The sequence below is a fragment of the Rhinatrema bivittatum genome, chromosome 11 (assembly GCF_901001135.1).
Source record: "Rhinatrema bivittatum chromosome 11, aRhiBiv1.1, whole genome shotgun sequence".
NCBI lineage: Eukaryota > Metazoa > Chordata > Amphibia > Gymnophiona > Rhinatrematidae > Rhinatrema > Rhinatrema bivittatum.
This window is the reverse complement of record NC_042625.1, coordinates 42,083,343-42,109,706: the sequence shown is the minus strand read 5'-3', so window position 1 is coordinate 42,109,706 and position 26,364 is coordinate 42,083,343. Positions and strand designations below refer to the sequence as shown.

At 43.3% G+C, this 26,364-nt stretch overlaps 1 protein-coding gene across 2 annotated transcripts in view; it reads right to left on the bottom strand.

The window, feature by feature from the left end:
* Nucleotides 1-5,553: 5,553 nt before the first annotated feature.
* Nucleotides 5,554-26,364, bottom strand: part of ADGRD1 (adhesion G protein-coupled receptor D1) — a 268,529-nt gene continuing 247,718 nt past the window's right edge. For both annotated transcript variants that reach the window (XM_029571131.1, XM_029571132.1), the window contains 4 exons: nt 21,088-21,214; nt 18,531-18,572; nt 16,260-16,352; nt 5,554-8,867 (listed from right to left, as the gene is read on the bottom strand). In XM_029571131.1, the coding sequence (XP_029426991.1) occupies nt 8,772-8,867; nt 16,260-16,352; nt 18,531-18,572; nt 21,088-21,214 (358 nt within the window). In that variant the 3' untranslated portion in view covers nt 5,554-8,771. The remainder of the gene's footprint in view (nt 8,868-16,259; nt 16,353-18,530; nt 18,573-21,087; nt 21,215-26,364) is intronic.

The following is a 26,364-nucleotide window of genomic DNA, read 5'->3' as shown; positions in this document are numbered from 1 at the left end:
TATTTATTTTATTTTTTTTATTTATCATGTTTTCTATACCGTCACTAAGTCGAGCCATTGCAACAGTTTACAAATCATAGAAGTGAATAAAATAACAAATACAATCATAAAAATGCCTTTGCATAAAATTACAATAATTATAAATAGTGGCTAAAATGAAAATAAGGAAATCAAAAACTATATCCCTAAAATATACATTAATACTGAAATTAAAATGGATAATAAGAAAATCAATGACTTAATCAGTAAAATATGCATTAATACTGAAACTAAAAGGGACTAAAAAGGCATAAAAGTACAAGAATAAAAGATCTTCAATTCGTTCTGTATTTGCTTTGTCGAAAAGCTAGGTTTTTTGGTCTCACTTAAAGTTTTTACAATCAGTTTCTAGTCTCAGATTCGTCTAGCCTAGAAATCTCTCTCGTGCATATTCATGGTGGATATCTTGAAAACCAGACCTGTTTCTGGCTCTCGAGGACTGGAGATGGTGCTGCACTTGCTGATGTTACAATGAAAACAGCACCTGACTCTACCTTTTCTTCCCCAATGAGCTACAGGTATAACTTCAGTAGCATCCCCGACTCCTTCAGGTCAGCCAATCACCTTCTTTTGTTTTTTACTATAACAGCCTTGACAATAAATTAGCAGCATCGCCATATGAACTTATGAACCAAACATTTCTTTTTTTAATCAACATACTGCATTATTACTGGCATCTACACACACTTTTCCTACATACTCTGCTTTAAAGCACACATCCTCCTTACCTATTATGATTTCTGAGTTTCAAAGAATGGCGCTGACCTATTGATAATGTATCAGCGCAAAGGCCAACAGGACACAAAAGCCAATAAATAAATTCTTCATTTTTTTTTTTAATACTTACAAACAATGCATATAATAAGTTTGATGAGATGCAATCAAGCAAATCAAATTCAATGCATTTGCATTTAGAGAAAAAAAATGTGAAACAAATGTTCCCGCACATTACAAGATACAATGTCAATTAAAATAACACATAACCAACTCAGTATATGTTCTTGTTAATCACTGAACTAGATAAAAGGGAAGGACAAGCCAGTATCAATAAAACAGTGTTTTAAGGTCATACTGCATTATTCAGATATGACCTTTCCATCACAATACAATATGCTAAATAAAACATGGAACATCAGGGTCAAGGATTTATCTGTTTCAATGAACAATGAAATATGCATATCAGGTCCTGTTACACACTTCAAAAGAATATAAAATTCCTATACTCCAATATTAAAATACTCTATACCCATTTTATAGAGGACTAGAATACAAACAGTTCCAGTAAATCAAATGGAAAAAAAGAAAGAAAAAACCAGAAGAGAATTATGTGCCACTTCTCTGCAATGTTTCCAATATTTTAATGTAAAGTTCTAGTAGCCACATTGGTCCCAATAAAAACTGGCACCTCAGTAGCTTGTAATATCTCGGGAAGAACCAATAAAAAAGGATGATATCGTACAAGAGCTTTCGAGACCCCATAGGCTATATAAAAAAATTATTTGGCTTTCTACCCCACCTTTTATGGAACTGTAATGACATCCAGTCTTTTGCATCGAGTGTCACATGTATGATTTTTTACCCACCGGTGAGAAGTTGTACATGTGCATGCGATGCAAAGAGCTCCTGGCTCTCAGAGAACGAGTCCGATCTCTGGAGGCTAGAGTGGCAGACCTGGAGGAGCTGAGGGAGACAGAGAGGTATATAGATGAGACCTTCAGGGACATAGTAGTCCAGTCCCAACTTCAGACTGGCAGCCGTGGTGCTGCCTTGGAGGAAGAAGGTCTCATAATGGGAGAGCACCAACCAGGTGTAGCAGGAAAGGATCCAGTAGCAAGGACCTGCTCTCTAGGTGATACATTGTCCTTTCGCACTGAGGATATCTCCCCAAGGCCTACTGCCCAGGAGGGAAGGGTTAGGTCGGCCGTCATAGTTGGTGATTCGATTATTAGGAATGTAGATAGCTGGGTGGCGGGTGGGCGTGAGGATCGCCTGGTAACATGCCTACCTGGTGCGAAGGTGGCGGACCTCACGCGTCACCTAGATAGGATTTTAGACAGTGCTGGGGAGGAGCCGGCTGTCGTGGTACACGTGGGCACCAACGACATAGGAAAATGTGGGAGGGAGGTTCTGGAAGCCAAATTTAGGCTCTTAGGTAGAAAGATTAAATCCAGAACCTCCAGGGTAGCATTCTCTGAAATGCTCCCTGTTCCACGCGCAGGTCACCAGAGGCAGGCAGAGCTCCGGAGTCTCAATGCGTGGATGAGACGATGGTGCAAGGAAGAGGGATTCAGTTTTGTTAGGAACTGGGGAACCTTTTGGGGAAGGGGGAGTCTCTTCCGAAGGGATGGGCTCCACCTTAACCAGGGTGGAACCAGACTGCTGGCGCTAACCTTTAAAAAGGAGATAGAGCAGCTTTTAAACTAGAACAAAGGGGAAAGCCGACAGTCGCTCAGCAGCGCATGGTTCGGAGAGATGTATCTTTAAAGGATACTAATGATGCATTAGAATTAGGGCATCCCGACAGTGAGGTTCCAATAATTAGAAAAGTAGTCCAAGTGCCTGTAACTAAAAACTCACCTGAGCTAAAAAATTCTAACTTATCCCTATCAATTAAAAAGCAGAATAAAAATACAAACAAAAAACAAACTTTGAAATGTTTGTATGCTAATGCCAGAAGTCTAAGAAGTAAGATGGGAGAATTAGAATGTATAGCAGTAAATGATGACATAGACTTAATTGGCATCTCAGAGACATGGTGGAAAGAGGATAACCAATGGGACAGTGCTATACCGGGGTACAAATTATATCGCAATGACAGAGAGGAGCAGTCGGGAGGAGGTGTGGCGCTTTATGTCCGGGATGGCATAGAGTCCAACAGGATAATCATCCTGCATGAGACTAAATACAAAATTGAATCTTTATGGGTAGAAATCCCTTGTGTATCAGGGAAGACTACAGTGATAGGGGTATACTACCGTCCACCTGGTCAAGATGGTGAGATGGACAGTGAAATGCTAAGAGAAATTAGGGAAGCTAACCAAATTGGTAGTGCAGTAATAATGGGAGACTTCAATTACCCCAATATAGACTGGGTAAATGTATCATCGGGTCACGCTAGAGAGATAACGTTCCTGGATGGAATAAATGATAGCTTTATGGAGCAAATGGTTCAGGAACCGACGAGAGAGGGAGCAATTTTAGATCTAATTCTCAGTGGAGCACAGGACTTGGTGAGAGAGGTAACGGTGGTGGGGCCGCTTGGCAATAGTGATCATAATATGATCAAATTTGATTTAATGACTGGAAAAGGAACAGTGTGCAAATCCAAGGCTCTCGTGCTAAACTTTCAAAAGGGAAACTTTGATAAAATGAGAAAAATGGTTAGAAAAAAACTGAAAGGAGCAGCTACAAAAGTAAAAAATGTCCAAGAGGCGTGGTCATTGTTAAAAAATACCATTCTAGAAGCACAGTCCAGATGTATTCCACACATTAAGAAAGGTGGAAAGAAGGCAAAACGATTACCGGCATGGTTAAAAGGGGAGGTGAAAGAAGCTATTTTAGCCAAAAGATCTTCATTCAAAAATTGGAAGAAGGATCCAACAGAAGAAAATAGGATAAAGCATAAACATTGGCAAGCTAAATGTAAGACATTGATAAGACAGGCTAAGAGAGAATTTGAAAAGAAGTTGGCTGTAGAGGCAAAAACTCACAGTAAAAACTTTTTTAAATATATCCGAAGCAGAAAGCCTGTGAGGGAGTCAGTTGGACCGTTAGATGATCGAGGGGTTAAAGGGGCACTTAGAGAAGATAAGGCCATCACGGAAAGATTAAATGATTTCTTTGCTTCGGTGTTTACTGAAGAGGATGTTGGGGAGGTACCCGTAATGGAGAAGGTTTTCATGGGTAATGATTCAGATGGACTGAATCAAATCACGGTGAACCTAGAAGATGTGGTAGGCCTGATTGACAAACTGAAGAGTAGTAAATCACCTGGACCGGATGGTACACACCCCAGAGTTCTGAAGGAACTAAAAAATGAAATTTCAGACCTATTAGTAAAAATTTGTAACTTATCATTAAAATCATCCATTGTACCTGAAGACTGGAGGATAGCAAATGTAACCCCAATATTTAAAAAGGGCTCCAGGGGTGATCCGGGAAACTACAGACCGGTTAGCCTGACTTCAGTGCCAGGAAAAATAGTGGAAAGTGTTCTAAACATCAAAATCACAGAACATATAGAAAGACATGTTTTAATGGAACAAAGTCAGCATGGCTTTACCCAGGGCAAGTCTTGCCTCACAAATCTGCTTCACTTTTTTGAAGGAGTTAATAAACATGTGGATAAAGGTGAACCGGTAGATATAGTATACTTGGATTTTCAGAAGGCGTTTGACAAAGTTCCTCATGAGAGGCTTCTAGGAAAAGTAAAAAGTCATGGGATAGGTGGCGATGTCCTTTCATGGATTGCAAACTGGCTAAAAGACAGGAAACAGAGAGTAGGATTAAATGGGCAATTTTCTCAGTGGAAGGGAGTGGACAGTGGAGTGCCTCAGGGATCTGTATTGGGACCCTTACTGTTCAATATATTTATAAATGATCTGGAAAGAAATACGACGAGTGAGATAATCAAATTTGCAGATGACACAAAATTGTTCAGAGTAGTTAAATCACAAGCAGATTGTGATAAATTGCAGGAAGACCTTGTGAGACTGGAAAATTGGGCATCCAAATGGCAGATGAAATTTAATGTGGATAAGTGCAAGGTGATGCATATAGGGAAAAATAATCCATGCTATAATTACACGATGTTGGGTTCCATATTAGGTGCTACAACCCAAGAAAGAGATCTAGGTGTCATAGTGGATAACACATTGAAATCGTCGGTTCAGTGTGCTGCGGCAGTCAAAAAAGCAAACAGAATGTTGGGAATTATTAGAAAAGGAATGATGAATAAAACGGAAAATGTCATAATGCCTCTGTATCGCTCTATGGTGAGACCGCACCTTGAATACTGTGTACAATTCTGGTCGCCGCATCTCAAAAAAGATATAATTGCGATGGAGAAGGTACAGAGAAGGGCTACCAAAATGATAAGGGGAATGGCACAACTCCCCTATGAGGAAAGACTAAAGAGGTTAGGACTTTTCAGCTTGGAGAAGAGACGACTGAGAGGGAATATGATAGAGGTGTTTAAAATCATGAGAGGTCTAGAACGGGTAGATGTGAATCGGTTATTTACTCTTTCGGATAGTAGAAAGACTAGGGGACACTCCATGAAGTTAGCATGGGGCACATTTAAAACTAATCGGAGAAAGTTCTTTTTTACTCAACGCACAATTAAACTCTGGAATTTGTTGCCAGAGAATGTGGTTGGTGCAGTTAGTATAGCTGTGTTTAAAAAAGGATTGGATAAGTTCTTGGAGGAGAAGTCCATTACCTGCTATTAAGTTCACTTAGAGAATAGCCACTGCCATTAGCAATGGTTACATGGAATAGACTTAGTTTTTGGGTACTTGCCAGGTTCTTATGGCCTGGATTGGCCACTGTTGGAAACAGGATGCTGGGCTTGATGGACCCTTGGTCTGACCCAGTATGGCATTTTCTTATGTTCTTATGTTCTTATCTGCAGGCAGCCAAAGACCTTGATAACTCTGTAATATTTAAAGCCAGTGTAACTGTCCAGTTTCTTCGCTTGCCTGATGAAGAGAAGCCCAAACTTGAAAGCTAGTCATAGATGTATTAAGTTAGACCAATAAAAAGGTATCACCCTACACTTTGTTTATTGACCCTTATGTCTACATAGCCCACTGTTCTAAATAATGCTCTTGGAGGCTAAGAGCATTCAGAGACACTAAGACGCTGCCTCAAAGAGCTTATAGTCTATGTAGGCACCTAAGGCAATGGGAGGCAAAATTATTCACCCAAGATCACTAGAAGTGCCAGAGGGAAAAGCTGGTTCTAAACTCTGGTTTTCCTGGTTCTCAGCCCATTGCTGTAACCAATTAGCTTACTCCAACAACTGAAGAGGTAGCCTGGGAGATCTTGAGAGTGCATGCACCCTCATCACTTTGATTGGTGTTTTAAAGGGTATCTAAGCCCCCAATTTTCAATGTTTTAAATGAATTTAATACTGATGAAAGCTACAGAATTAACAACTCCGGGCTCTGACGTCTATCCAGTATCCACAGAACAAGACCAGCACAGCCAGTGCAGGCTTCGCAGTGGGCTTCAACCAAGGGGACCATTTGCATGGTACAAGAAGACACTTCATTCTTCATGTTAATTCCGTTTTTTATGGCTTATCCATTAATGCCTACCAAGAAGGGAAGTTCAGCAATGAGAATGTCCAGCCCCTGGAAATACAACTGAACCAACCAACTCATGTTGTATATGCCACTGCAGCATAATGGCTTTCACAGGCAGTAATGAACTATTGGTCAGCACCATCAACCTGAGCTGGATTTGAGCCAATGACTTCAAGAAAAAGGGCCCTATTAATCCACTGAGCAACCTGGTCCCTATACAGTTTGCATAAAGTTGTTACGTTTTGTTTTTTTAAGTCAATCTGTAAACTTTTACATGCATTTTCTTAAATCAAACTTTTCTCTGTTGAACTGTTGCTTTACAGTAAAATTGTAGAATTCATGCACAACTGCATTTCTAAGTAGATACTTTTATGGAATTTAATAGTGTTTTAATGCAAGATTTTAATCACAAAATTTGCAATGCCGAAATGTAACCACTAACTTTGACGTGCCATAGCAACAAACAGAATGCCCTGGTGCATTATGGGAGAGGAAGTAGACCTGGGCAATAGATATTTTGCCCCTGGTAATAAGATAATGCTGTAGTTCAGAGTTTTGGTTTCAAATATATTGGTAGCTTCGGATATTGCATTTAACACAGGAACATTTTTGCAAAGTAACAAGTGACTAATCCTACAGAAAACAATGAGATCCTAGAAATACATTTAAAAAGAAAAAAAACATTTTGCTTTGTTGAACCACTATAAAACACAACATGGCTCACAGATGCAAAATCAGCTTAGAAAGGGTTACAATTCGTCTCCATGGTCACATTTTAAAACTTTATCTATAAATATATACAAGGATGTTCTCTTTTATTTTCCACAATGTATTTAAATATTTATCCATAGAAACCCGACAAACACTTTGAACTTCAACACAGCATTACTGATTTACTCCTAAAATGCATCCTGCTCATGTTGGGGCTTCTAATGTCTGTTTTGTTTTTTTTAGAACTGCACACTACTTTTATTAGGACTATGACAAAGGTTCAGTCTTAGAGAGCTAAGGACCTACCCGGATCTGCATGGTCCATTGGGCCAAAAAGCTGTGGTCCTGACACTTTGTTTTGTGGTTCGTTGTCGGAAAAGAGAAAACGAAAAAGCTGTCTAAACAGCAACATCCATTAGAAAAATGCACCGAGATATTGCATCTAAATTCATCTCCAAGCCAAAAACCAATTAGAAGTGTAAAATCTGTGATAAGTGCAATTTATCAAGTTAGTATAGGAAGCATAAATCCTTTAAGATGACATGTTAAAAAAAAAAAAAAAAGAAAACAACCTAGTGATCAGTGACAAACTGTAACCCATAAACCAAATGTAAAAGTGTCTTTGCTCCATTAAAAGGAAGATTCACCTAACCATAATTATGCTAAATGCAGACAAAGCTTATCTGATGAAAGAAAGGTCCCTGTAGAAGATCATAGAAAACCTCACCTTCAATCTGTCACAGTTTGGTTTGGTATTTTTTTATTTTTGTCACAGTATCCTTCTCATGCCAGCTTAAGGGATAAGATACAGCGCCAGGATATCTTTTTTTTCTACGAAAGCTACAGTTTATGAGCTCGTGCTGATTTCAGATGCACAGGTTTGATAAACCGGTTGGGTGTCATTTTAAGAGGCGATAAAACCTCCATGTTTTTGTTAAAATAAGCTGCTAGGTATAATGGAAAATTTGTAATCGTAGAACCTTATCATGCCAACTGATTCTTTTAAATGTTAAAAATGTTGACTTTGAAGATAAGGATATTTCTCTTTGGGACATCCATATTGGTTGTTTCAAAGAAACAGAAAGAAAAATAGGCTTCCAGCTACCCTTTCACAGCGCTACAAAAATGCCTGGACTGGTTTCTTTCTTTATTTTTAAACTAGTTTTACTCGATTTGGGATGAAGGGTTGAAACTGATTTTTCCCACAGCTGTCAAATACATTTCCTCTTCTGTACCTTATGTCTAGGCGTGTTCTATATGTGCCTTGCTAAGTGGAATATTAAATGTGAACGGAGTATACAGAAAAGGGAAGATCAGCCGGTATGGAGAAGGCAGCACAGGTCTGTGAAGCAGAGGTCGCTCCCTGTCTTCAGGTGCACCACCTCTTCCGTCTGGGAGTGTTTCAGCAGCCATATTTCATAAGCTCAAATGTTTTCGCCATCATCGATTACAAAGAAAGCCTCCGCCGGTGAAGACCTGGTATGGAAAGAGCTGGGCTTTCTGCCAGGGGTGGGCAAGGAGTTTCTGATGCTTCGGCAGATGCGGACTCTCCCTCCGCTGCTGCGTAACATGTAAGATGTCCATTTCCCATTAACCACAGGCGCCGATTCGGCACGCAGCTTTTTCTGATATTGACAGTGTGAGGATGAACCGGTGGACACAGGGAAGGCAGTCTCGTAATCGCTCACAATGAGGACGAGGTGGGCCCTAATGTCAGACTGCTGACAAGTCAATCTTGTTGGCTGAGTTGGTGCTCTTGTCCCAAGTGTTCATCTTTGTTGGGTTTGTTCCTAGTTTGTTTCCATTCATCTGAAAGGCAAAACAATAAGAATGTGAAATGGGGGGGGGGGGGAGGCATTTTAGTAGCCTGCATTATTTACAGGGCACACAGGCAGTTTATCCCACTTTCTTTGCCCCTGATTATCAGAGGGAAATGGCATGTATTGTTTCCCTTTCAAAATTAGCAAGTGTTAAAGTTTGCAAGCTAAAAACAACCACTTGCCTTTGTCCCTGAAATTTAGTTGAGTGGCTGATAGGGTGTTAAATAGAATGGGCCAGATTTTCAAAGGGGTATGCATGTAAGATACTCACATACCCCCCGAAAACCTGGCCGAAGTACCCCCTGCACGCGCTGAGCCTATGTTGAGTAGGCTCGGAGGCGCGCACAAGCCCCGGGACGCATGTAAGTCCTGGGGCTTTCCTGGGGGGGGGGGGCATGTCGGGGGGGTGTGTCGCGGCGGCGCATCATTTGGGGGCGGGCCACGGGCGTGGTTCCGGCCTGGGGGCGTTTCGAGGGTGTGGCCGAGGCCTCCGAAACGGCTCCCGGGCCTGGGAATTGCGCGCCGGCGGCCAGCCCGGCGCGTGCAAGTTATGCCTGCTTCTGGCAGGCGTAACTTGTACAACATGAGGTGGGGGGTTAGATAGGGCTGGGGGGGTGGGTTAGGTAGGGGAAGGGAAGGTGGGGGGAGGCAGAAGGAAAGTTCCCTCCAGGGCTGCTCCGATTTCGGAGCGGCCTCAGAGGGAACGGAGAGGGGCTGCGCGGCTCGGCGTGTGCAGGCTGCCGATTTTGGGCAGCCTTGCGCGCACCAACCCCGGATTTTAATGGATACATGCGGCTATGCGCATATCTATTAAAATCCCGCGTGCTCTTGTTTGCACCTGGTGCGTGAACAAAAGTACGCACAGGCGCAGATTTATAAAATCTTCTCCAATGTATACATTTTAAAATGTCACTTATGTGCTATTTTATGCCCCCAACCTAACACATTCCCCAGAAATTCTTCTTTTTAACCGGCTAAAAGTATACACAGTATGGAAGCTCGCCCACATGCACTTTTAGCTGGACAGGGGAGGGCAATATCCGGCTGTCATTTTACCCGAAATAATTGCTATTTGACTAGGTTAATGGCTTAGAAAATCATTATCCCTAGTTCTTTATGGTAAGAACTGTTAATCAACAGATGAAAGACAGACATTTACATTTACCAGATGACCTCAAGTCAAGACAAAGCTGGGGCAATTTTTTTTTTTTTTAATTTTGTGTCATTGTTGCAGGGCCATGAAGATTTGGGGATTTTTCTAGGTGACATTAGAACTATACATTTGGGAAGACAATGAGAAAAATGTTAAACAGGATTCATGCTGCCTGTGCATGATGAACTGCAGCCATCTAGTAACCTATTACCAGACTTTCACAGAACAGTACACTATTAAGTGTATTAGGGATGTGCATTTCTTTAAAACGAATTGCTAATCCAAACCGAAACAGCCCATTTTCATTTAGATGATTCATTTTACCTAAAACAAGTTCACAGTCACAACAAATAACCCAAAAATATTTGGATGTTTTTGTTTCTGCAAATAGTATGCGTTATTAGCAAACAGCAAGCATTCAGACCGATGCTATATTGGTGCACTTTAAAGGAGCGCTCATGATTAAGCACCCGCCCCCTTAATGCTCACAGATCCACATCTCCAGGGTGCCCAGTGCAAAATGCAAATAGGCTGCCGAGGTAAAAAGGAGGCGCATGGGGAGGTTGCACGCCCCTAGCGTGCAACCTCCCCATGGCAGCGGGTGCATGGGAGAGGTGGCAGTCAGCCACTTAGGAAAGCGGACGCTCAATTTTAGAGTGTTCCTTTTCCTAATCTGACCGCAGGCACCCTTTTAAAAAAAAAAAAAAAAAAAAATTTTTTCAGGACATTCTAATTTTGTTCTTCCTCCGACTTAATGTCGCCATGATATTAAGTCACAGGAAGTACAAAAAAGCAGAATTTTCAGATTTCTGTACACTTTTTGGGCTCTTCCAAAAGTAATGCTTGCTGTGGGCAGGCGTTAATTTTGGTAAGTTAAATTGTGCACCTTGAGGCGGATTTTAAAAGGATTACGCGTGTAATATACACACGTAACCCTTTTAAACCCCTTCTGCGTGCGCCGAGCCTATTTTACATAGGCTCAGCAAAGTGCGCAAGCCCCCGCACAGGTGTAAGTTCCGGGGCTTGAAAAAAGGGGTGGGGCAATCTGGGGCAGGGCGTGGCCAGAGGCCTGCTAGGCCGGGGGATCGCGCTGGCACTCAGCTGGCGCGCGCAACCTACGCCTGCCCAGAGGCAGGCGCAACTTAAATAATAAAGGTGGGGGAGGATTTAGGTAAGGCTGGGGTGCGGGTTAGATAGGGGAAGGTGGGGGGGGGTGAAAGGAAAGTTCCCTCTGATGCCACTCTGATTTCAGAGCGGCCTCGGAGGGAATGGGGAAAACCATCGGGGCTCCCCTAGGGCTCGGCGCACACAAGGGGGTGCACAAGTGTGCACCCCCTTGTGTGCGCCGATCCCAGATTTTATATCATGCGCACGGCTGCGCGCACATGATATAAAATCTATGCCCACGCGTAGGTTCAAAAATCTGGCCCCTTGAGCGCAAATGTTTTTGTTTTTTTGCATGGGGGAAATAGATAATAGTCTTATCAAGATGCATTTGCATGTGATGAGCACTATTACCTACACGCAATTAGAAACACATTTGGATGCGCTAATCCCCGTTTTGCATCAGGGGTTATGGACGCGCGTCCAATCGTGGGTTGAGCCATGCGCTGCAGCCAGTGCACGGTATAACATTGGCCTGATTATTTGCCAAGAATATTTAAACAATGCAACCGAGGCCAACCGGAGCCTTTCTGAGTCCCTCCAACCCACTACCACCCCTAAGATGCAGGGACCCAGGCCTAACTGGCTGGGCTCAGCCAAGACCAGCTGAAGCCTCCCTAGGCTCCCTCCCACTGTCTTCCCACCCCCTGGTCCCCACTTGTCTTGGCAGCAAAAGGGCTGGGCACCATTTTTAAAGAATCACAGTGGGACAGGAGTCAGTGGAAATACTCTTACTCCTTCTTCCTGCTAAGACCCCCAGAGAAGGAGTGTGGTGGTTGGGGGGGGGGGGGGGGGGGCCAGCCCTGGCTGATTTCTTGGATATGGGGATGGGCATCAGAAGGATCGAGAGAGGCCCCAGCTGGGCAGGCCTAGGCTGGCGTGGGGACACAGGTGTCAGACATGCCCCAGGAAATCGTGGTGGAGGCCTCTTTTTGGTTTCCTTTTTCGTTTGGCTTTATTTAAATGTTTATGTTCAGGCCGATTCAGAACGGATCACGGGAGAGCGGGCACTCCGTGTTGAGCGCCCGCTCTCCCAACGCACGCCCAGCCACCTCTCCTGGGCGTGCGATCCTATATTTACATGAGGGGTTGTGCTAAAAGGAGGCACTAGGGACGATTACGCACCCCTAGCGCTTCCTTGGAACAGGAGAGGGTGGCTCTGTCAGCGGGTTCAGGAAACCGAAGCTCAATTTTACCAGCGGCGGTTTTTCGAACCTGCTGTTAACGATTGGTTAGGTAAACGGACGCCAGTAAAATCAGACATCCGTTCTCCTAACCGGACTGGCCGGCACATTTTTTTTTTAAATTTCTGGTTCCTCCGACTTAATATCGCAAGTGTTAATTCATGAACGCACATTTTACTTACAGAATGCCGGGTGACTAACTAATAGCCCCCTCAACATACATTTGCATGTGATGAGCGCTATTAGTTTTCAGGGGGTGTGGCCGCGCATTTTTGATGCGCTAAACCCCTTACAGTATAAGCGGTAATAGACGCCCCTCGAAAACACACAGCCAAACCCGTGTTAAACAGTGCGATCGGCCCAGCGCGCTTTATAGAATCAGCCCGTTAGTTCGGCAACCAAAAAGAACCGAAGTAAACTTACAAAAAAAAAAATCCCCCCCAAACAAAAAATGAAGCAAAGTAAAAATACTTGTTCTGCACTTCTCTAGAGGTGACAGAGAAAGATCCGGAATTATTAGACACAGGAAGGGAAATTTTCAAAGCCATTTTACACATGGAAATAGATATTTAGAAAACTACCTTCCCTGGATGTGGGTAAACACACAGGTGAGTGGCGCCATTTGTGTAACTTTACCCCCCGTTGGTGGAGGGTTTCCCAGGGGCGTGGCTGGGGGTGGGGGTAATGCAGATGTACGTATACTTTTGAATTTTCAAAAATATGCGCCTAATTTTACACTTAGAATAATTGCCACACAAAATAGTAAGGGGCAGATTTTCAAAGGGGTACGCGCGTACCCTCCGAAAACCTGCCCCAAGTTCCCCCTGCACGCAATGAGCCTATGTTGAATAGGCTCAGCAGCACGCGCAAGCCCTGGGGCTTTCCTGGGGGGGCATATCGGGGGCGTGTCGGGGTGTGTGTCATGGCAGCACGTCATTCAGGGGGAGGGGACGTGGGCGTGGTTCCAGCCCGGGGGCATTTCGGGGGCATGGCCGAGGCCTCCGAAACTGCCCCCGGGCCGGGGAATCGGGCAGCCGGCATGCGCGAGTTACGCCTGCCTTGGGCAGGCGTAACTCTTTAAACAAAGGTAGGGTGGGTTTAGATAGGGCTGAGAGGGTGGGTTAGGTAGGGGAAGGTGCGGGGGGGTGGAAGGAAAGTTCCCTCTGAGGCCGCTCCGATTTCGCTCCGATTTCGCTCCGATTTCGCTCCGATTTCGGAGCGGCCTCGGAGGGAACGGAGGCTGGCTGCGCGGCTCGGCGCGCGCAGGCTGCCGATTTTGCACAGCCTTGCACGCGCCGACCCCGGATTTTAAAGGATACGCGCAGCTACACGTGTATCTATTAAAATCCAGCGTACTCATGTTCGCGCGGGCGTACTTTATTAAAATCTACCCCTAAGTCTATAACTGAGGTATCTTTCAAAGGGAATCTAGGTGGGCACGTTCCCTTTGAAACTTGGTGCAAAGGCTGTGCATAAAAAGTCCCCACAGACTTTGCACCAAAGCGGAAAGGAATAAAATTCCTCTCTTGTGGTAATTTGTAGCATGACCACATAATTGTGGCTTTTATTTATTTATGTGTTGCATTTTTCTATACCGGTGTTTGGAAAGGACTGTCACATTGTTTACAGTATTCACAGAAAACATAAAATCACAATAGATACCAATAAAAATAAACATACAATTTAGTCTTTTTGATTATTTTAATTTATATATGATTAATTATGTATCCTATACAATTTAAAATAAAGTTAAAATACTAACAGACTTTAACATTCAGTTTTGCTCTCATTTTCGTGGTAAAAGTTGTCACACACTTACTTTCACTTTGAAAATTAAAAAGGCAAAATCATCCACACACTTTGATACCTGCTGTTTTGTTTGGGTAATATTCCTGACCAGAAATATGCTCCCAGTGCCCCTACCCCCACCCTCCTGTGGATAAAGGTGCGGGCTTCGTGACGCCAAGCGCACACCTTTAACTGTGTACTGTGCGCATTCTTCATGGGGAAAGCCCTGCACATTGCATAGATCACAAGTGCAGGAATTATAGGCAATCGTTTTAGGCTCAAACATTTCTGTTCCTTTAATTATAAATCAGGACAAAAGTAGGTTCCAACCAGCTGGCCCTTAATGCTTTCCTTTCTGCAGAGGGCAAGCCCAACCACAGAAGAAACTCACTGTGCTCCCCATGACTGATCAATATAATAATTGACAGGCGCTCTAAAACAATCTGAGGATCGCTGAAGATCTCAGGCTTTGCTTTCCTGGAGTGCCGGCACTCACCAGCTTCATTCGGTGACCTTCTGACCCAGATCATGTTCGAGCTGGGCACTACCACTCAAAAACCAGAAGGTCACCCTAGGCTAAGAAGTATTCACAACCGGCATTTAGCATTTTACCAATGCAGACAACATCAGCATGACATAATATTTGTGCTTGACTGCATGAAGCCTCTGCTGGAGCTTTTCTATGCTGGTAGAGTTTTCATTATCCGTACCGATCGAGTGTTTTGTGTCGCTGTCAGTTCTACCAAAAATATCGGAACATCTGACAGACGCCTCATCTCTATTAGAACGAACATGGCAGCCCATCAACTCTGAATCTCTGAGAATTATGGCAGGGTTTACTTGGAAAGACAGCTGACACTGGACAGCAGGGAACATTCTGAAGGCTGATTCTCTGGTGCTCTGATTGGTAATAGCAAGAAGGAAACCAAAACATTGCCCCCTGCCTTAGAATATGTATGGGATGAAAAATACCTGCCAATACGCAAGAAGACAGGTTGAAGAGCCTGGGTTTCTCTTTTTTGACTTTCCATGTTCCTAGAAGCTGAGAGGGAGCAGCCTAGTGATTGCAGCAGTGAAATGAGAGAAGAGGCAAACTAGGGGTTCAAATCCTGCTTCTTCCCCTGACTCTCCTTGTGACGCTGGGCAAATCATTTCGGCCTCCATTACCTCAGGTGCAAGCTTGGAGGTGGATCTTAAAAGCCCTGGGGTGTGCATCAATTGCGGGAGGCGCCCATGAGCTGGGCTTACCTGTGCCCAGCAAATTTTTGAAACTGCACGTACGTGTGCGCATTTCCCAAAGCGAGCACAAGCCACTTGATTTCAAAAAGGGGTGTGGTCTGGGTAGGGCATGAATGTTCCTGAGCGGGGGGGGGTCAAGAGATGTGCACATAAATATCTACGCGCCTTGGCACACGCCCAGGTCCAGTGCTGCGAAAGGTTCCTTCTGCTATGGAGAAGGTGAAAAAAAACGCCATTCCTGAGGGGTTCAAAGGTGCTGAGGTAACTAGGGGGAGCTACCAGGAGGGTTTTGAGGCCCTAACTCTCGACCGGGTGAACTGGTAGATGAACTGGTGAAACTGGTAATGGCACGGACACGTGCTGGTTATAAAAACTGCCTGACATACTCAGTAGAAACCCGATTTATGCAGCTAGGTGGGTGCACACTTATAATTGTGGCGCAAGTTCTAAAATGGCCATGTCCCTGGGCACGGGCCGACGTACGCTCACGTACGTGCGCCCACGCACCCGTTTGAAAGTTGCCATCTTAGACTGGGGGACAGGGAAATCCCTACAGTACCTGAATGTGACTAGGCCTTGAGTTCGTTTTTGGAAAGGCGAGTAATGCGATCCAATCCGTTATCTTTGCCTCTGAGATGCCAGAGGATAAGAAGGGTGTTTTCTGTTCCTTGGGAATTCTCACTGGCAAAGCCTTCACTCTCATAGCGTTATCGAGAGATGTGACTTTACCCAGGCAAAGGGCCATCCCATACTGTAAGTGCCTGCAGTCTTGTGCCCGGTTTGGAGCGGACACTCTGCAGGACGTCGTGTTAGCATAAGCCTCCGAAATGACAGCGACGGCAGTACTACTTACAATGTCGGAGTGGAAAGGCTTCAGATGAATGTTGCGAACAGAGCTGCTTGTCAGGGACCACACCTTGGTTTTGTGCTTGAAGGCTGCTCTCACCTTAGAACAAACAGTTGGCAAATGAGAGTCAGAACAGTTGCCATGGACGGCACGGCGTAAACCACTACTTTATCGCTATCGAATAAAGGACTCGTTCAGTTCAGTAAAAAAAAAACTAATCAAAACGGCCAAGGCAGACAGCGTAGAACTGAATTGCTCCTTTACTTTTCATTTGTTCTAGGAACCACCAGAAGCGTGGTAAATATATGTAAGGTGAAAAAATATGCATGCAGTTAAATGGGACATTCTGTAATGCTTCGCCGCCCCCTGAGGCTTTGGATCTTTAAAATCTTTCTCATTGAAATACGATTAGTTCAAGCCATGTCAGGCGACTGAAGAAACAAACGTATGATGCCTCCCAAGTCCACTACAAACACCAGATCCAGCACAGGGGCAGTGGCTAGCCGAATAATCCAGCTCATCCTCCACTGACTATTGCTGGGGGGGGGTCGGCTGCTCCAAGGACAGGCCACGTTTCCCCAAACACAAGTGACTATTAATAACAACAACTGCATTCGGTCTTGTTTTCTCTTTTTTCCTGCACAGCCCTGGTTGCCAGATCCTCTTCCACCCAGTGGCGGCACCACATGCTGTATACTTCTGAAATGCTATAACTGCATCTCGCCTCTGGATCCTATGGGAATGAAAAGTCCTAGCCACCCTAACTCCAAACTGCTTTTAGACTGTCACAAAGGTGCCCTGGGTAAGGCATCCTGTGAAACCTACGATGAAATAAATGAGTTTGTGATGTCAGTTTCACGACTGTGTCTTCTGGTTTCTTTCCTTATGAGTCATGCACGAGTTTTGAATTTACACTAAGGTCAGTGATGGAGGGGGGGGGGGCAAATAGTACAGCATTTTACAGTATAACAGAAAGCAGTAACAATACTGATCAGAACAATACATGGCAAAGCTTTGTAATGAACCTGGAGGGGGAGGTGTGAATATGGGTCACCCGTTACTGACAGTAAATGAGGGCGGCCATCAGAAATGATGTAAAGGAGAATCCATGACGTATATAATAGAAATTTGTGTCTTTACGTAAAAAAGCAGGAATGGCAGAAATTACTACAGTAAAGTAATGTATGAAAAAAATACACTAAAATGGTGAGATCTCCAGAGTCTCACAAACTGCAGTGGCATGGGGCAATTTTTTCTGAGCCCGCTCTGTGTAGGGCATCTTGTTTATTCAACTGCTTTCTCAGTCACCATGAAATAGCTGAGATATAAAGATACCAAAGCCTCATAAAATCTTAGCACAGATAGACACACCTAGTTAAGTCACTGGAGTTCTTAATTTAATGAAAATTTCATAAATTACAGAGGCTATAATTGCCTAAGCGTATCTAATCAATAACTGGCATGGAGAAATGAAGGGCAAGGGGAGTTTGGCTGACGGGGAAAAAGAAAATTAATTTTGCACTAATTTCCTGAAACTCCTGACCTAGATTTACAATCTACTGTGAATTAAACAGCAGGCCTGGGAAATGTTATGTTCTCATTTGTCAAACTTGTAAAAATACAAGGCTGCCTTCATTTGCATACGGCACGAATCAATTGTGCGGCGGCTTTGTCTATGCTCGGTGGTACCGTGACATCAAAATACAGTTCAGTCGCACTCAGACTGAAATGAACATACAAACTTTGGAACATATACTATTGCATCAACCTGTGCTTTCTAACTAGATGGAAATTCTTAGCTTTTGCTGTAATCAATGAAATAAAATTGACATTACTTAGGTACGAAGAAGATCTGGCATGCCCAGCTGTGTAGCTGAGATGGACAGATTACGCTGTCCGTATGTCTGTGCATAAGGGTGTCTTGAAAAGGAACTTGAAGAAAGCAAATGTCAGCCTAGGGACGTGGGAAAGAGGTGCCAGAGACAGATGTAAATGGAGATCTGTGCTGCGTATCAGCAGCCCCCAACTTCAACGGCACAATATAAAGCAGCCATCCAACATCTTTTGCCCAAATTATCACAGAAGCTTCATTTCCAATGCTGTCGTTGCTTCTCATCGCAGAGCTAGCAGGTGTTAGATCTCCTCCCCCCCCCCTCCCCCAGTCATTGTCATATGCCCTGCCCATGGACAGCCAAAGATCGGTGAGATGGATATATATGTGTGTGTGTGTAATGTAACAAGGATTTATTGTCACTGCTATGTGTTGAGGATACATACCTCTGAATTCAGAAGACAGTGAAACAGAAAGATGAAAAATCCCTTTAAAAAAAACAGAGAGAGGTATTACTTGCATACTGTCTTCAACTTCCTGACTGTAAAGAAGACCAGACTTCTACTTGGACTGTAATCTTGTGCATTCCAGAAGGTCATGACATTGACGACCACATAAGCATGCAATCAATCTAACACACTTTGGTGGCACCTTTTATGTTTTACTGACATATCACATCAGTTTACATTCAGGAACTGTAGGTATTTCCCTATCCCCAGAGGGCTTACAATCTAAGTTTGTACCTCAGGCAATGGAGGGTTAAAGTGACTTGCCCAAGATCACAAGGATCAACAGAGGGACTTAAACCCTGGTCTCCTGGTTCATAGCCCACTGCTCTAATCACTAGGCTACTCCTCCTCACTCCATGTTTAATCTGCTTCCATGGATAATCTGAGATAGACAGCCCGCTTGTTTGCTAGAAGTAGCATTATGTTTTGGTATTAGATCTCTCTTCAGTATAAGTTGCTTGTTATTAAACATTTTTGAAAAGGCTTTTACTGAATTTTTATTGTAGGTCATTGAATTTCCACAGATGCAAAATAAAGAGGGAATAAAATGCAAAATGCTGCACTTTAAGTAGGCTTATACTGAAATGTAACTCAAAAACAGCATCATTATCAAACCGAAAGAGCCCGTGTCAGGGGGCTCAGACAATAAATTCAAACACATTTTTAAAGAATGAAGTGTAATTGCAATTTGATTGTACAGATGCTGCTACTGTTTTATACTTCAGACATGATGATAATGTGAGTAGAAGGCACTTTTCCGTTGCCAATACAACTAAAGCCAATAAGAATAGCTTATGCTGAGATTCATTGTTCCATTTTCTTCCTGGAGGAGGACAAGGATGATAAAACACTTGCTGATAATGCCTGCATCTGTTTGTACTATAGATATATTGAAACTAATAAAAGTGAATGATCCCAATCTGACGGCGGTGTTCTGCACTTTATAAACGGGGGAGGGGGGATATACAATGCTCACAGATATAGAATTGGTCTGAAAAAAATTCCAAACAATTTCCTCTTTGGAAAAGTATTCCATGTGATATCTGACAGAGCTGAAGCAGTTACGTGCTCATCTGAGTGTCATAGACACAATACTCCTTGGCTATGACCAAATTACACGTGGGTGGTAGTGAGCTTCCTCTGGTGACTAGAAGCTTGAAAAGGAATATTGGTTCTACCGCAGGCAGTTAATGAAGATTCTCCTTCTGTTCAACTGGTAATCTGTGTTTTTAGGATTGTTATTCAGAGAGGAGGCTATTATGTACTTTTGTGTTTTACATGGTTTTTATTTGTTATTGCAGTGTTGTGGTGAAGATTAATACTTTAATATTGTTTTGTCATTGTGGTTTGTTTAATGTGTTCATGTATACTCTCTTCTGAGATATATAGGTAAGAAGGAATAAAAAAAGTGAGCAAATAAATAAATCTGAGGTTCTCTGAAGACTATGATAAACAGCTGGGGACAATGGGAAAGATCTGTGTATCTGATTACAAGGATAATTACAACAGTCATTTAGGCTTCTCAAGATCTCTAGAAGCTAGAATCAGCTGAAATGAAGACATTTACACATTGCTCAAGGGGTAGATATTCTACAGCAATGGAGTGGAGTAGCTGTCTAGTGCTTAGAGCAGTAGGCTATGTATGAATGAGGAAGCCAGGGTTCAAATCTCACTGCTATTACTTGTGCCTCAGGTATGAACTTACAGGCTCATTCATCAAAATGCATTATGGTGTTAATACCTGTGATTACACATGTAGTATTTATGGCAGTGTAAATGCAAATTTAATCAAAGGGATGGGGTTTGGTAGGATGAATGAAAATGAGGGGAATTATTACATGCTTTTAACACTGGAAATAACTACACCTTTTTTTCCTGGTGTTAAGCTGTGTCATATGGCCAAAATGCAATTCATGATAAATATTGCAAAGAGAGAGAGAGAGAGAGAGGAGATTTCTACAATGTTCTCTCGTCCTAGCTTGATGGACTCTCTACCAGGGTACAATCAAGCTAGGGTGAGAGAAAATTGAAGTAATCTCATCTTAGCCTGACTTTCTTCACTCCAAATGATATCAAATATTCACTGAGGTGTACCATGCTGTTTGTATGTCTCACTCTGCATGTAAAACTGATCCCAAAACCCTACACCAAAATCTCACCTCGGGTTACTAGCTGGCATTCCTATACTGATAGAAATAGTTGGCTACCATGAAGTGCTTATAAAGAGTCTCACTCTCTCAAATGCTTGTCTGGGTATTTTGCAAGCAGCAAAGTTGTGAAAACTTTAATGCACATCATGATAAACTACCTATGTGAAGCAGTAACTCTGAAATTATCATATCACATTTTGATGAATCTTGAGGTTAGAATGTGAGCCCACTGTGGACAGAGGAATATTCAGTACCTGAATGTAATCTGCTTTGATGTGCCTGAAAAGCAGAATAAATAAAAATAAAAAGGCTGAGGTCCCCTTCACACTTCATGCTGTACTTACTTGCAAGGAATTAAATATTGCAAACATGTACTGAAATATTATTGCATGATCATTAACGGCGAGGACTCCAAAGATCCAAGAAGTTCCCAAAATTGGTAGCAATACAGCAACCGCTTTTGCTGTCAACCTGCAAGAACACACAAAAAACAAAAATAGATGCATCCATGAGATGAAGAAAACATCACCATAAAAATATCTGAGCTAAAAAGAAAACTTAGGCTGGCTTGCTGGGCTTCAGGTGTATTTGCCTTAATTTTGGTTGTTTAAAGTTGTGTTTTGTTTTTAACTTTGATGGTTGTTCCTTATGTTTTATTGTTACAGTGTATTTCTCTATGATGGTTTAATGATCATGAACTGAAAAACCCATCTGGATAGGGATTGCAGTATACAAATCTAATAAATAAATGTTTAAGAATAGGTTACAGGGACAGGAGCATCCCTGACTGAATGAAAGCCCTGAGAAGGAGCAGCCATTCTATACTAAATCAAGATTTCCTGTTACCTGAGCCACAGGAGTTGCTCCCTTAAAGGTGAATTTTAAAAGCCCGATGTGCACTGAAACTAGGGGATGCGCGAATATATCGGGCTTGCACGCACTGAGCTGATTTTAAAAGTGTCCCGTGTACCCACGTACATATGAAAAGTTTTCCAAACTGGGGCAGGGCATGGGCGTGGTCTGGGCAGGGTGTGGATGTTCCGGCATTTTAATATGAAATTTGCACAAAATACTTACGCGCGCCAGGGTCCCTGCTGTGTAACTTTACTTCTGCTATAAAACAAAAAAAATCTAGGCAGATCGGCGGGGTTTTAAAGGTCGGGGCTAACGGGGGAAGGGAGGCTATTATAATAGGGGGCTTGGAAGTCCTAATCCTTAACTGGGAATGAACTGGGAAAACTGGCAATAGCGTTGGCACACGTCTTTTAACCCCCCACCCCCACACACACACACACACACACACACTTATGCACCAGAAGCGGCATTTGTGCGCATAATCATGCGTCCACTTAAAACTGAGTACACGTGCACGCGGTCAGGCTATTTTATAACGTGTGTGCATGTTATAAAATGGAACAACAAACATGCACACGTGCACCCGCGCACCAGTTTGAAAGTTACCGTCCCTTTTCCTTGGGATGTGCATACACAAATATTTTCATTTCCTTTCATTTTGTGGTTGTTTTTCCCTTTGGATTTCAATTCATTAATGGCCTGATTTTTAATTCCTCGCAGGCGTAAATCCAGGGGTTACGCGCGTGGCCGGGGCCTTGCGTGCACTGCGCGTATTTTAGAAGGGGCCCGGCCACGCGCGAAACCCCCGTGCACAAGAGCTGGGCCTCGGCAAAGGGGCGGTCCGGGAGGCAAGGAGGGGGCGGGGTGGGGCTGGAGGTGGCCGATACAGCAGCCATTTGCCGCTGTGCTGGGGAATCATCTGCCAGCGCACGCAACTTGCTGCAGCTCCGGAACTGGAGCAAATGGTAAATTAAAAATTCGGGGGCTAGCTAGGATAGGGATAGGGAGTGGGGAGGATAGGGGAAGAGGGAGGGAGGTTAGGTAGGGGGGTTGGGAAGTTCCCTCCCAGTCCGCTCTTCAATTGGAGCGGACTGGGAGGGAACTGGGAATAAGGCCAACCGCGTCACCACGCGTACATGGAAAATTTACTCCCCTGCGCACGCAAGTCACGGGCTGCGCACACATGTGACCGCGGATGTTAAAATCCGCTGCGCTTGTGCGAGCGTGGGTGTTATAAAATAGCCATGTCCATGTGCGCACACACTCATATGTTAGAAAATCTACCCCTTAATGTTTATTTCTGTTGGGTTTGTTTGCCAAACTGATAAAAACATTAAATTGACAAAAAGAAAAAACAGAAATAAATATATAAAAAGGAACACCCCTGTGGCTCCCTTTCTGCAAGGATCTCCAAGAAGGAAAGGGGCAAGTGCGAGCGCCGGGCGCTCCCTGCTCACTGGATCTGGTCAAACAATGGCGCGAGCTGGTCCTGCAAGCAGTGCCATATTATTTTACAGCATAGGGATGTAAAATAACATGGCACTGGTTGTAAATCTGGCTGGCGCCATTGTATGACCAGATCCAGCGAGGGACAAGAGCGACCGGTGCTCCTTTCTATCTAGAAGATCCTATGAAAGGGGTAAGCAGGGACCAGTGGGGTCACAGGGAGGCCACAAGGAGGTTGGATGTGCCGATAAATCGTGCTTACTATTTACTAGTGAACACTATTCACTAAGAGGTAAATTATAAGAGCCGCGCTCGCCAATGGACGCGGCCATTTTATAAAACATACAGACACATCTGCGCACATGTTATAAAATAGCCTGAACGCACATACATGTGCACCCCCAGTTTATATGGACGCGCGCATGTGCGCACAAATGCTGCCTGGACTGCGTGAGTGGGTGGGATTTCAGTAGATATGCACACCAATGTTACAGCCCATTGTCCCAGTTTGTTCCCAGTTTGCCCGGTTAATCGGCTTCCTAACTTCCCCCGTTAGTTTGCCTTACTTTGACCCTGTTAGCTCAGACCCCCTAAATCTCGCTAACTAGCCTCTGTTTTTTTATTTTATCACTTACACGCCTTCCACAGCAGAAGTAACGTTATGCAGTAGGGGACCCCCAGGGCTTGCTTGTGCGCATAAATACTTAGGCGCTGGATTCATGCTACAGACCCAGCCCATGCCCTGCCCTTTTTTGACACAAAAGAGTTTTGTGTACCTAACAGGAGATACACGTGTTGCCACTGGCCTTTTAAAATCTGCGTGGTGCACGCGGGTCTGAGACACCCGCGTATCTCCCGGCTTTGGCGCGTGCAAGGCTTTGAAAATCGACCAGCAAACCATGAAAATCCAAAGAATTGTCAGATTTTTCGGAGTCTATTTTTAGTGTGGCTGATCAGACTCAACTGGAAGTCAACTCATTCGTTGCACTTTACCCATTCAGGGAAAACAAGTGAGCATCCCTATTATTGCCATGAAAAATGTTCTTGTTTCGAAACATCTCCAAACTGTAAGTTTTATTCCTGAGATCCCATTGGCAAGAACAGACATCATTTTGTATAAGATTGTAAAATAATGACTGTGATCTTGTAACTTTTAACTTTTCCCATTATCTGCAAAGGGAAAAAGAAGCATTCTAGCGAGATGGTGGAACCCTAGCACCTAGTGGTAATGGTGGCATCTTGAGCCTGACTTTGGGCAGAAACAAGTTACGCAGTATTAGGTAGGCCTAGCTCCTGATTGTTCTTGGTCCAATAGCAACAAGTGTACTGGACCAAGAAAATGGCTGAGTACCTGTTCTAAAAATGCAACACCCCTTACAAGATCATGTACAAACTGCTGCATCTCTAATGATATCGTGGCCTGTTTTTGTAGGTTGGTTTTCATTTGTTCAAGCAATCATGTTGTCCTCAGCATGCAACAGATGGGTGGTGCAGTTACTGTATGCTGTTAAAACATGTTACAATTGTGGGAAGGAATATTATTAAGAAGTACATCTAGGAAAAAGACTATGGTCTCTGCCATTGTCACTGTTCTTCCATATCTATGCAACTGACTGCCCAAACCACAGCATGAATTTTGCTTGTATTCCTTTGAGAGAAGAAAATACCAGGTGGGGAAACAAAGAACTCTTGCCAGCAGACAGGCGAAGCAAGATTTTTGTCATAATAAAGCCGTAAGATAAAATTAATTGGACTTCAACATCTACAAGAGCAAATGTCACTGTGAAGAGTAAAAGACCTTCTTACATTCTCCATACTGCATTCAGATTATTTTTTTGCATTTACCCAGCATGAGTTTAAAAGAAATATCCTTATCAGAAAAGCAATGGAAAACCCTCACTCTGTTGACAGGTAGGGTCTAGGTGAAGAAGTGTACCTACAGCCAATATCCTTCTGAAATAGAGGTGCCTTATCTAAATTGCAGGATGAATGTCAAACCACAAATTTGTCAGAAACAGCTGATTGACAGAGCACTGGTAAGGAAATAACTGATCAGTAAGGCCTTACTTACATTGCAATTTTGCCAGAATTGTGCATCCCCCAAATGGTGGGCCTCTACTGCAGATTAAGTAGTGGCCTTTCGTGGGTGCATATGAGATTATTTGTGTTTTATTGCAGCCCTACATCAGGGATTATTATTGTCTTTCTTGTAGCAGAGTCTCATAATCAGGGAGGTTATTTTTACATTTTTTCAACAGTTTGGCTTTATAATTTCTTCCTTAGGAGATTCTTGCTTGTAACACCAGATTATGTTAAGGATATTCTATGCCGGTCGCCTTTAAGCTTGCATGGTCTGAAAATGATATCACTGGTGCACTCAGACCCTCATTCCCAGTGCTGTACAATGATGAATGTTATGTAGCCATTTGCAGACAAATTAAGAGCTCAGTCTAGTCCATCTGTATTAAATTCTGTAACCAAAGTATCAGCCTGAATTAAAACTACAACCACCAAAATGACCACATTGATTTTTACCAGTGAAGGAAAAAGGAAGGTGAAGTAAGCAAAAGATTTTTTTGTAGTCCGAATTTATAATGTCAGCAAGGATGGCAAGCCCCACTCTATATGCATTGAAGATAGCTGAAAACCCAGCACCACAATGGCTGATGCTCGACAGCCTTCCTGGGTTTCTTTACAATTCTATCACTCCCAATAGCATTTGCATAAGGCAACTTAGGGTGACTTTGACCTTAATTACAGTACCCACTGTTAGTTCAAATATGCTTTAGCGGCGTCTCCTTTTGCCATGTTCATTTTGACATCATTCAATGGATTTGGGATCTGATGCTGGAAGCACGCAGCAGAGCTCACGAGCCTAAACCTCTTGTCCACAAAACACCATGAAGTTCAGCTAAAACCAGGAAAACGGTTGTAGTAGGTCAGATCACTCGGAATTTTTTGTTTATTACCTTGCTTCTTGAAGCAATGTTCTCTGGGCACTCAGCAGCTACTTCCCCCCGATTACGAACAGAGTGCAACCTTTCACCCCTCCTGTTGGCCCCTTTCCCTCCAGGCTGGTGGGCCACCGTAGGTTGCAGGCTAACATTTTTTCCAGCTTGGCCAGTGCACAACACCTTTGCCATAAAACTGACAATATATCAATGACTATTCATGAGAATACACAGTGCAAGTTAAGTAGTAACTGAAATAGTTGTCTTTTGTGAAGACCCCAGAATATTTAGCTTACTAATTACACTAAAGCTTAGTGTGCAGTTTATAGATCATGCAAAATGCAGTATATTACACCAGTTTTCACTTCA